The 13423-nt window shown below is 32.1% G+C and overlaps 1 protein-coding gene across 2 annotated transcripts in view; it reads right to left on the reverse strand.

Annotated features, from left to right (window-relative positions):
- The window catches only part of LOC132748060 (acetylcholine receptor subunit beta-like 1), a 38874-nt gene that overhangs the window by 12137 nt on the left and 13314 nt on the right, over positions 1-13423 (reverse strand). Inside the window, exon 2 of one of the 2 annotated variants that reach the window (XM_060737598.1) lies at positions 2827-3011. In XM_060737598.1, coding sequence (XP_060593581.1) covers positions 2827-3001 — 175 coding nt within the window. In that variant the 5' untranslated portion in view covers positions 3002-3011. Of the gene's footprint in view, positions 1-2826; positions 3031-13423 lie in introns of both variants that reach the window. The other variant, XM_060737599.1, reaches the window with a different exon arrangement.

Here is a 13423-nt window from a genome sequence, read left to right on the forward strand (position 1 = left end):
GTTCATAACTCTAGCACCAATATTTTCAGATTTATCTCCCCTTGAACTTAGAATTTTCCATAAAAAATATTATTTACTGTTACTTATTTGTTTCTAAAGGGATCAACTTCATACTTCAAATATATTTACGTTATCATCATCCACATCTTATGTGACAAGGTTCATAACTCTAGCACCAATATTGCAAGAATTATCTCCTCATAAACTTAGATTTTTTTTACTAGAAAAATGGTATTTTTTATTATAACTTTTTTATTTTTAAAGGTATCTACCTCAAACTTCAAATACTTATTCCTTATCATCAATTAAATTTTATGTGACAATGTTCATTACTCTTGAAGCAATATTTACACATTTATCTTTCTTTGAACTAAGGATTTTCTTTAAGAAATATAATAACTTCTTTACTTTTTAAGGTATCTACTTCAAACTTCAAATATATATTTCTTATCATTACACAAATGTTGTGTGACAAGGTCCATAACTCTAGCATGACTATTTCTAGAATTATTCCCCTTGATCTTGGAATTTATGTTAACAAATATTATTTTTTAATATCACTTAATACATAATTATACATAATTGATTTTTCTTTCATAGTTTTGTCCTTCTTACTGCGTCCAGTATTTTATTAGTCGAGCTTCGCTGTCTCCTGTGACAGCTCTTGTTATTACTATAAGTATGATGTAAGAAAATGCAAGTTACAAACAGTATGATGTTATATGAAGTGGAAATTTACGATAAGGTGAAAGTAAAAACGAAGCTCTCAGGCAAGGGAAAAATAGCCCTCCCCGACACCGCCTGATGACTAAAGTTAGGTTTATAAGTTTGTCAAGAATGGGCGAGAATAATTGTGTAAATTAGTCTCCTTTATTGATTCCTGATGGCTCTAGCGTATTAAGTCGGCGAATCCAGTATGTCTCGCGTGATTTCCGTGTTATATCTGACCACTTTGTGTTATGTTCAATACAACAGAGGGACACGTCTTTAAAACTGTGTCCCTCAAGGTGAAAATGTTCAGCAACTGGGGATCTGTTAAATGTTCGCGTTTTCCAGTCAGAGCGGTGTAAGTTCATCCGTTTATTTAATGGAAGTTTGGTTTCACCGACATATTGTTTGTTACACACTTTGCAAGAAATAAGATAAATAACGTTAGCCGTTTTACAATTCATTATGTCTTTGAGAGATGTTTTGGCCCCTATTTTTGAAAAGAATGTTTTTGTAAGGAGCATGACAGCACAGGTTTGGCATCTTGATGAAGGCATAATGCGCCGAAAGTACTTGGGTATTTATACTTTAGCACTGTATGAACGTTTATTTTCTCCAAATTTATATATATATATATATATATATATATATATATATATATATATATATATATATGTCATATTACAATACATTGAAGACAATTTATCACAGATACATAATTTGTAACACAATAATAAATTGAAAAAAATAATAACTTTCATATTAAATCAATGATCTAGTTGACTTCAAAACAATATATACAACACATGATAACCCATGACCGTTCAATATTAAATAGAGAACTTATTTCCAATGGAGTCCCTTGATGAAAACAATTATATTTTCTTGAAAACTGTCATTACAGTCCATGCTTAGACTGATGTTAAATGTCTTAGATCAAATAAGAATCTCGCTGCTCTATCTATAAAGATACATAAGGGCGACATGAGACTTTTAAAAGAAAGCATTACATGTCAAAAGATGTTATTTAACTGACCCAAGCAGGACACCGTATATTTCAGCTGCATTAAGTACTTAATCCACATGGAAGTTATATAAGACGTAGGAAGATACTTTTTGAATAGCTTTGCTGGGGGTATAGTCGTATCACAGGTGAACGTCGCGTGACAGACACTATACCCCGTCCCCATCCACAACCCAAACCCTTAAACATCATTCAAACATCATAAATATTGACAAAAATAAATTTTATGAAAATAAAAAATGATGACTCTAAAAAATTAAAAGGTATTTGACTTTTGTATAGAAAAATCACTAGCATCTCGATTTTCAGCGCATATATTCATCAAATTTTCACCAATCTTACCAATCTTGGTGTCAAATCTTATATAAATAAATACTCCTTAAGAAAACAACACTGGCACCTTCGCTGATTATACGTAGCAAGTAATATTCATGTTCTATTCATAATCTAACGAATATCAGTATTAATTTTATGCAGTTAACTTTCGATTTACATTGTAGCTAATATTCGATTCAGTTATCCCCCTTTAACGTCTCTTCCTCAACGCTAAGCGTACCACATGTTTACTACATGAACTCTCAAACAAAAACCAACTGATAAAGTGTATATTCAACATAATATATATATGTACCTGTATAAATATGATATCATATATATTGTAGACATTTATTATGCTGCAACCAGAGTTTTATATTGGATATTTGTATCATAATTTGGGGACCTTTCTGTTGAAAATGTGTCAGAGTTAAATATACATGGGTAGTGCGTTAACTGGAGTGCAGGTATTAGTTACCCGCACTCAAGAGCATGGTCATTGATTGGCTCATTTTTGCTGGGGTTAACTTTTAGTGATGGCAGAGAAAGGGAAAGCGACAGAAATGTCATATTCAGATGCTCGTTCATTTGTTCTTTTTTATTGTGACAACAGTGAACATGTTTTTATGTTTGACTATGATACAAAAAAGAAAGAACATCAAAACACTCGACAATATGATTAATACTCAGGGGCTACGCCCCCTCGTACCAATTAGATAACCTCGTGTTTCGATGCTCTTTCTATTACACAGACTATATAATTATTTAAAAAAACATACTAAAAGACCGAGGTTGATTTTGGAATGGAGTAATCTTAGAGTTGTAGCCCTGATTAACGAAAAGTTCTGTGTAAAGGCGATGTCTTTCTGTAGCGTTGCTGGTAGGATTGGATATGAACACACAGACACATCTTGTGGTAGACGCTAGAAGCAGTACTAATATCTTGAAGTCCATTCTTTTGTACCTATAAATGTAGAAATATGCTGCAATATCAAATAAAATATTACATTCTTAACTGATAATCATCGCGCATAACACATTGAAATTTCTACATTTGTCTTGTTTTCTCGTGGGACAATATCCCAACACAAACCTGAAGAGTTGGGTTTACACAATCAAATAACATTAAAAAGAAAACGAACAAACAAGGGAAATAAATTAAGGTCATGCTGCTTTGATTCAATGAAACAGTATTTTCCAAAATGTTATGTGTATAATGAAATGTAAATTGTAAGATATATTGGTATCTGTAACGAAAATGCATTTATTACATGTATCATTACATATATTATTATAGTTCGTCTATAACAGCATTTCAACTGCACTACCTTTACAAATTTGAAATAGTCCGAAAGACGTCGATTTCTATTAGATTTTCTTGATAAAAATTATTAAAAGTATTGATCGAATCGATAAAATAAGAAAATAAGTGTTAAACATGACAATATAATGGATTTGGTCCGTCACTATATATATATATATATATTTGTCGGACCAAATCCATTATCAACTATTCATTTCAGTATTGTATTAGTAAATATTAATTTTGTATTTGTGCATGTGCTGTGAATCTGTTTAAAATAACTTTAAAATTAAAGAACATGATGCAAATTCAGCGTGGGCATCTATTTCTTAAACTAGGGTCAAGTGCCTAATATCGCCCAAACAGGACAGGTAAGCTATTGCACTGGTATATGGCATTGAAATCGGATCGAAAGCAAGGTCAGGGTGGGTTGAGAAAATTGTGCTTTTTATGAAGCTATTACATAGGTATATAAAAGGAACAAATCCATAAACCGACTAACTCCCATGCAACACGGCAGTTGCACCGCGAACTTAGCAACAGAATATGCCCAAAAACGTGGGTCACTCAGTGGGCATCGAAAAATGTCACTTTTTTACTTAAAAGAGTTTATCTATAAATTAAAGGCATTTGATGGCAGTCATATTTCTTTGTTGAATTCCAAAGCTTATCACTGTCTTACTTTTAGCAAACAAATAGACCAACTGGTAGGACACGTCACGAAGGGTTAAAAAATGGTACATATTAAGGAACTATTGAAGAAGTCAGTTACAAGGTGAACAATTCTGGAAATAAATTGGGGTTTTTAAGCAAGCGCCTAGTGCATAATATTGTCAAAGGCCGGACTCAGTTCACTCACTAGCAAATTTGCATGAAAATTGGACCAATGGAAATCACGGTGGGCGCCAGAAAATAATGTACTTTTACTAAAAAATTATCTAACTATTATCATAAATATATTTCTATTTGATTTTTGTTATATATTTACTGTTTATTAAAGTATCATCTATACATGGAAACATTTTATAAAAATACACAATACAAACTTAAATACATGTATGACCATTGCTTCTAAGGGTGACAACTCCCCAGACCACAAAACAGCAGTCTTTTATGCTCTGCAGATTTGTCTCCCTTAGCTACACATTTCTTTTATACAAGAAAACATTTTCATAATTCCAAATAGCCGAAACATAATAAAAACGGACTCTGGGTCTAATTGCCGTTCTTACTTATCAGTTAACAAAATTTTTGTTGAATATACTTTTGGAGAAATTGGTACCAGGTAGTTAGTTTCTAAGAAAAACGGTTTGGTCGATCGACCATCTAGCAAGATATGAACAAAATGTAATAAAATCGGCTTAGACATGTCACAGACTGAAATGATACGTTTATGGCAGTTGTGGCTTTCAATAGTTTTATTTAAGTGGACACATCGTGCACGCGTTTAGTTTTTATCGTATACGTTTAACTTCCGGTATTGAATCGGTGAAACTCGACAATTTCCGTCACTGATGTACATTGTCGATCTCACCCGTGCAATATCGTGAACACTGGTCACTCGTTCTTTGTTGTATTTGTCCAATTGTTTTGTTTGTTGTATATGTTTCTATGTGAGAAAGATATTCATTTGTTCTTTTAAATATTATCAACTTCTGCGCACTGTTTGATTTTCCTGTCCCGCTCACTTTACAGTCATCCCTTACGAGTCAGACGTATAGTAAAACTAATTAAATTTATTTAACATGAGATCTACTGGTTACTTTATTTCAATTTATATTGAAAAACTACATAAGTAAATATCTCCATACTGACGCTGTGGTAAGAAATAATATTAAAACTAAGATATTGATTGTAATTCTTATTTATGTATTTTTGTAATTTCTTATTCCGCATCGATTGTGTATATATTGTTATTTCATTGTATTTTGTTCTTTTATGTATTGTATTTGTAAGATGTATAATTATTTTAATATATTTTTAGACCATTTTTACTTGGGATTAATAAATACATCGAACCTACGCCCAGAGTTTGTTTCTATCCAGTGTAGAAATATTTTAGTTTAAACATATTTATTCCCGAAAGTATATATAATGTACATACAAATATATAACAAACAAAACATTTTACACAATGGCAAAAGATGAGAATGAAAGACAAGTCTTATAGAATTCTTCTCCTTTGGCGAACTATATGGTTTGTCTTAAATAAGTTTATAATTAGTATATACTAGACAAGGGAATAAGTTTTAATTATACACACATAAAAATATATATTTATATATAAACTTTTATAGAATAGATTAACTACAAGTAGATGTCTAAAATGTAAGAATATAGAATGTAGAAATATTTTAACCCTACGACAGACATAAAACAGAACAAAAGTAGACAAACAAATATAATAAAAAGTATTTTTTTCCATATACTAATTATTATTTTTAAGTCAGTAACGCTCAGTACAACTGTAAACAAACTTAAATACAACTGTCTTTATAATGACTTCATTGGACTAAAAGATAAATAAAAGAAAGTTTACCTTGGCTAATGTATGTCAGATGGAAAAAATTTAATTCTAACACTATCGGATTTTTTTCTTAATAAACAAAGAATGACGGAAACGTGCATTATTCTACATTCTAACACTCCACGTGATGTTGTCACTATAGACAAAGAAGGAAAAAAACCGGTGTTAAACTGCCAATAAACACTTGTTAGGGACTATTTGTATATGCGGCTGTTATGTTTTCACCTTCGATTATATAGTTTACAAAGCCTTTTAAAGCAACAATAAAAAGCATTGTTATTTATATTTTCAGTTCTTATAATGCTTTCTTTTCATACATCACCGAAATTATATCTCACATACACAAACGCCACATAATGGATCCATATCATTTTGACAAAACGGCGCCAATCCGTAAGCAGCGTAATGACGTCATGCTAAGTAAACAACTCGTTCATAAACAAGCTAACGTTATTTCATACATACAAGAATGATAACTGTGGCACTGATGTAAACTAAATACGATGTAAGTTTCTATTGTTGAAAACTTGATAAAATAACGTTGTCTCTGTTGTTTAATAATTTCTATATCTTCGAAACAGTAGGGTGTGAAAATCGAACAGCGTTACACGAAAATCGGCACTGGAAGTTATTTCCGCTTGAAAAAATAATATTAGTGATCTTTCTTATTCGATCGTGTTAGAATCGAAATAATATCGGTTTTAGCGGTGTTTATCGGCTATGTAACACCTTTTTTGTCGTTTTGATGCGAAAAAAATAACTACTCAGGCCTACGGTTCAAAACTCCGCCAAGCCATCTCCTACGCAGTGATCTCCCCTTATCAGTACAATTCTGCCAAGGGAGGTAATCACTGTGAGGAGTTTGGCTAAACTCCTAGTATGGAAATTTATATCAATTCTACGTGCATTATAGTTTAATAATGCTGGTTTGTTCGTTCAAATGCGTTGTAATTAATCACTCAGGCCTATCGTGCATTATTCTACAACCATGCACTCAGAATTTATATCTATTTCCTAGACAATAATTACAGATTATATGTTATGTTTTTGATGACTGTATTGGTAGAAAATGTTAATGCTTAAATGTATTAAGTCGGATTGTTCACGTTATGTTTTAGAAAATTTAGTATTGTGTTATAGTTATTTGGTTTAAAATGTAATGTACCTTCTTTAATTTATTCTTTTCTTCATTTTATTGTATTTACAGAATCATTCGGACTGGTTTACTATTATAATAATTAAAAGGTATGTTTTACTTACATTATTTAACTTTATTTTCTGATTTCAAATACATATTCAAGCATTGTAACAAATCTTGAAGTTCACAAGGACAAACAGTATCATATTCTATAAATTTGTATAAGTCCACAAAGAAATACAATATAGCTAGTACTCTATTAATTCATATACAAAAGCAATTAGACATGTTCAGAAATTTATAGGGATAGAAATAAGTACTATTGTTTTACGTAAAGAAATATAATAATGGATTTTAGTTTAAATAATAAGATAACATAAAATTTCATGTATACAAACATTTTGTCTATACGCTACGTGTTCATGAAGATAATAATTATAAACCTTTTTTTCATAAGCATTTTATATGGGCTGACGTCATAAAACAGACTGGTTTTATATACACATACCTTTTCACCCATTACTAGTATTTGCAATTTTATTAACAAACAAAGAAAAAGCATTTTCTGATTGCATAAATGCAACTCAACATTAAAAATTATTTCCCAAATTTATGTTAACCGACATAATCATTATCTGACAATATAAGTTTATACAGATATAGATGTTACAACTTTTCTTTTTTCTATAGTCTCATTAACATATATTATATTAAAGTGAATTTCTGTATTTATGCGGACAGATATTATGGCTATTAAATGTTCTAATAACCAGACAAAATATAACTGTCACGGTTCAGAACTGTTCCATATTTAGGGGAGATGATGTGTAAGGTTAGCTAAGTCGGTAGAGCCCTGGAACGGTATTCCGAGGGTCCCGGGTTCGAGTCCCGATCAGGCTGCACATTTTTCTTACCCTGTGACATTAAGCGCCCAACGGGGGACCGTGACTGATATAGCTCAGAGTTTAATTTACATTGCTGTGTAACTCTGTGAAATTCGATACCAGGGGAGTTTGCCACGGTTCAGAGCTGTTCACTATTTAAGGGGGGGGGGGGGGGAAGATGCGTAAGCGGCCGGTTAGCTCAGTCGGTAGAGCCCTGGAACGGTATAACGAGGGTCCCGGGTTCGAGTCCCGGTCAGGCTGCACATTTTTCTCACCCTGTGACATAGCCATTTTCTGAATACGTTATTCTCCAAGTGTAAGTTCACATATAAAAATGTCAATATAACGTTTTCTGAATATATAGACAATTTAACATGTTCTGAAATCTTGAAACAAGTTCACATGGACAGACCATATTATTATTATTATCATATTAAATCTGTTGTCGTTAAACAAAAGTTGATGTTTTGGATATATATTTATGTAAATAAAAAGAAATAGAGAAAAAAGTTATAACATCCATTTACAGGAAAGAAAAAGAAATACAAATAAACAGTTAATATGTCTTCTACACAGTCATGAATAATGTCTTTGTTAAAATTATTGTAGCACCGTTTTAATATACCTTGTTATAATGATTTTGCGGCATTATGGATGTTATTCCAGATCGATTTTTTTCATACAGAAGAGTTATCTAAACTCTAAAAAACATATGCATTAAGGGGTATATTTTGATCTTGAAATTAGTAAGAAATGTAGTAGACAGATACTATTCTTGCATAGTTGTAACACTATAAGATGTTAAATGCATAGTTGTAACAACACCGGCAAACTGAAGAATTGAGTTACTATTTCATTCATGAAGGATATGGAATGTAATCTAGATGTGTGAAGTTGGCGGCCTTGCGGCCCAGCGGCCTGAACTTAAAAAAGAATACAAGTTTGGCAAAGAAATTAAAACGATTAACATTTGTTATTAATGTAATTTCATAATGGTAAAAAATACAAATGCCAATATGTGGAATAGAATCTTATTTTATAACGGTCATATTATTCTCTAACATATTTTAAAAATAAAAATAAAAACATAACTTGTACACGAAATATATATCTTTATAACCATATCATTATGTTATAATACTTATTATGCATGTATATTTATAATAACTAAATTGACCTTGATGTGTCCTACTGGACATGATCATTTTTGATCAGATGAACTTATTTTTTAATTATGTTTTTGTTAATGGTCGGTACGACACAGTAGCTTAAATTATGACTTTGAAACTTTACATACATATATAACGATAAGTTTTGCCTGCCCAGCCCATTTTAAGGCCAGAGTGGATGTGTCGTTAAATTCAAATACACGTAATTCCTTATTTAGAATGTGCAGTATGCCATCATTGAAGCGACAGTTCTACAAGGAATATTGGCGCGAAACTATAATACCGGTGCAAGGATAGAATACAGTCTTTAAAAAAAGTCCCGTCAATATAATGACATTTTGGTTCCACGCATTACTCATTTGGTTCCATATATTGGAAAAGTCGATTCATATACTAGCAACATATGACAATATATTGAGGAATTGGTGTCATATAATGTAAAATCCACTTATATATGGGGACTTCGGTCCAATACATTGATAAAATGGTTTCATATATTGTAAAAATGGTTTGATATATTGATAATTCGGTTTTATATAAGGGCATCTGGTTCCATACATTGCTACTTTGGTATCATATATTGAAGAACTGGTATCATTTAATGTGATAATCAACTTATATATTGCTACTTCGGTTACATACATTGATATACTGGTTTCATATATTGTAAAAATGAATTAATATATTGAAAAATCGGTTTTATATAAGGACATGTGGTTCCATATATTGCTACTTTGGTAACATATATTGAAGAACTGGTAACACCTCAGGGCCGGATCAACTTATAAATTGATATTTTGGATCAATACATCGATGAAAGGGTTTCATATATTGTAAAATAGAATTAATATATTGGCGTATATATAAGGGCGTATGGTTCCATATATTGCTACTTTGGTACCATATATTGAAAAATTGGTATCATATAATGTGATAACCCACTTATACATTTCTACTTTGGTTTCATAAATTGATAAATTGGTTTCATATATTGAAAAATGAATTAAAAAATATTGATAATTTGGTTTCATATAAGGATATCTGATTCCACACATGGCTACTTTGGTACCATATATGGAAGAACTGTTATCATACATTGACAAAATCAACTTATATATTGCTACCTCGGTTTCATACACTGACGGTATGGTTTCATATATTGTAACTGTTGATTAATATGATGGATTCCGGTCGGTTAAATAAGGTGTTTTCAATTCATGTGTAGTCAAAGTGAACTTATATATTATCCAAATGGTTACATAAATTGAAAAAGAACAATATCAGACAGCCATGGCTTTACATATTTTACTTCGTGTTTTATTCATAAGGCATCAGCTTGCCTTACCTTTTTTTTCCGCATTCTCATTAGACGCCGCGTGCACGCGGCGTCTAGTCAATATGCATTCGAACTACCAAATTTCACACCAAACCTTATCTCAAATCTCCCATTAATTTGCTATATATATATAGACTTTTAAATAGACATATTAGTAGAAATATGAATAATAATCAAAGCACAGAAGGCGCTAAATTTGTTTGGGTCTCAGAATGTAAGAAAGGTGCAGGTTGTGAGATTATATGTTTAGTGCCACCAATGATTTCCAGCGTTTTAATTGTAGTAAATTGGCTATAAGACTAATTGCAACACTGATATTCAATCCAATGGTTATTTGACTTTAACAATTTAAAAAAATGAGTTACCTTTACTGGGATTTGAACTCAACACCTCTCGCTTCCTAAGCAAGCCCGAAAACCCTTCAGCCACGGTTAAATTTATATGTGAACGGTCTGAAGAAAACCATATTATTCTAAATTAGGGCTTGTAACGACTTTTAACTGTTGTTTAACACAGATGTAAATAATCCTGAAGCTTACTCTAAGCATGTATATTTATAAAGAATCAAAGGGCTGCAAGTTCTGTGGTATTTTCTGATCTTCGCAATCTAAATCGTACTGTATATCTGTATGCATTTTCCTGTATAAGTTTATTTTTATGTATTATAATTCATTTTGTAAGGCACATACGGAATTCTGCATAACTAGAGTTGCATCAAAAAATCATTTATGTACTTTTTTTACGACAGCCACACTTTATCCTTGTAAATCATGGCTACTTCCTTAACAAAAACACTTTAAAAAAGAAATTAACAAAAAAAAAATATATGTCCTCGACTGGGATTCGAACTCGAAACCTCTCACTCACTAAGCGAGCGCGTTACCACTGTACCACGGAGAAGTTATACACAGAATGTCTGAATAATATCAACTCATTCTAAATTTAGAACTTGCATTGCATTCAGGTTTGTAATCCTTATTAATTTCGAGGTATTTTGTTCAGGGTAAACCTGTTGTTTAAAATTGAAGTAAATATTTTAGCGAAAATCCTCTCGCCCAAACAGTCCGACATGTAGAATCTATATATTCCACTACTCGGTTTGTGTAGTATTCGGTAATCTACATGGCTAAAAATAGTATTTTCATTGATAAAATCATATTCATCCGCGTAATTTGTGATTGTGCATTTATTGACAATTCTATAAGCCAACGCTATTGTTTAACTTTAAATGCGTTGTAATTTGTTGGATACTTGTAACAAAATAAAATATTTCTTTCTTTTAAATCGTTGGTTTTAAGCTGTTTTGAGAACTACTTGTTGAGGTGTGCGCATGCGTGAAAGTAATGGACGTTCAAATTTAAGTGGCAAATAAAAAATTGATTTTTCAATAAAATATACGTGATAAGCACCATAAAAAAGATAACACTTGACGCTTCTGAGAACAGAAATATATGTAACCTCGTACAGTAAAGACTAAAGTTGATTATTATTCCGGAAATTGGATTATATTAAATAGAAAAATGTGACATCTAACCGTAAAGCAGAGCACTAAAGTAAACATATACAAATAACATATGTGATTGATGGATATATGTACTTTTATTTAACAACAATGGAAAACATGGGAATATAGTGTAAATGTATTAACAGTGCGTGATTTTAATAACATTCGAGTGGTTAAGTAAATGGGTGGAAAAGGTGGGAAAGGGAGCCAAGCTCAAGGGAAAAAACGTAAAAACAGTAATAGATCACCCCAGCAAGTGAACCAGGAGACTTCACGCCGGAAAGTGACAGATATGAACAACTCATCAGTACAGACGACAGGTCAGGGACAAGGATGTATGAACGGCAGCTTTGGCCAGGCAAGTCAGACATTTGTTATGCAGGGAACTAACGTTAATGGCGGATATACATATGCGGGAAATTCATCACCAAATACGGTAAACAATACACAAACATTTCAAACATTGAGCAATGGTCATGGTATTGTACCTACAACGCCAGTAGCAACGTATAATATACCGCAATATAATACCAGCACACCTTTGAATTCGAATTCACCCAATAGCATTGATCCATTTACATTGATCTTGAACAGATTGGATAATATGGATATGAAACTAGGACAACTTGAAAAAATTCAGACTACCGTTAATGGATTAACGGTATCCATGTATGATATAGGTCAAAAGGTCGACGCCACGGAAAAACGGATCAGTGATCTCGAGAGTAGCTAGCAGTCTGAAAGCAATACCGTAGATGAAATCAAAAGAAAGCAGGACGAGATCGTTTCCTTAAAAACCAAAGTGTCCCAAATAGAAACTCAGCGTATTGAATGTGAGGATCTCGTTAATGAGATGAAATGTGCTGACCTCAAAAATAATCTTCTATTTTTTCGGGTTAATGATGAAGAATCCGAAACAAATGAACAGTGTAAAGAAAAGATTTTGACAATAATGAAAGAAGACATGAAAATAAAAAACGCAGAAAATATCATGATGACCAAAACAGAAAGAATGGGAAGATATAAATCGGACAAGATACGCCCTATTGTTGTACGATATAGTAGTTTTGAGGAACGTGAAACTGTGAGAAAATCGTGCAAAAATCTCACAAAGTACAATTCTGTTGGGGTAAGTCAACATTTCCCCAAAGATATAGCAGATAAACGAAAAGCACTCGGACCGATACTAAGGAAAGCAAAAAATGACAAGAAGAAAGTTGAACTGCGGTATGATAAACTATTCATTGATGGCAATTTGTACATACCGCCACAAACGAACTAGGAAAGCGCCGAGAGTGATATACATATTTTAACGTGGAATGTCGAGGGATTAACCAAAAACAAGCGTTCAAACGACGAGTTTACAAATATTCTCACACAATACGATATAATATGTTTATCAGAGACATGGACTTCTAAATCATCAAAGATAGAATTAAAAGGATATAGTAACTTCCACTCATACAGACGTTTCCAGAATAGACGTGCAAAAAGAGCAAGCGGTGGGATTATAGT

Source organism: Ruditapes philippinarum, unplaced genomic scaffold, assembly GCF_026571515.1.
Source record: "Ruditapes philippinarum isolate M1 unplaced genomic scaffold, ASM2657151v2 ctg2512_1_1_1_1, whole genome shotgun sequence".
NCBI classification, from domain to species: Eukaryota; Metazoa; Mollusca; class Bivalvia; order Venerida; family Veneridae; genus Ruditapes; species Ruditapes philippinarum.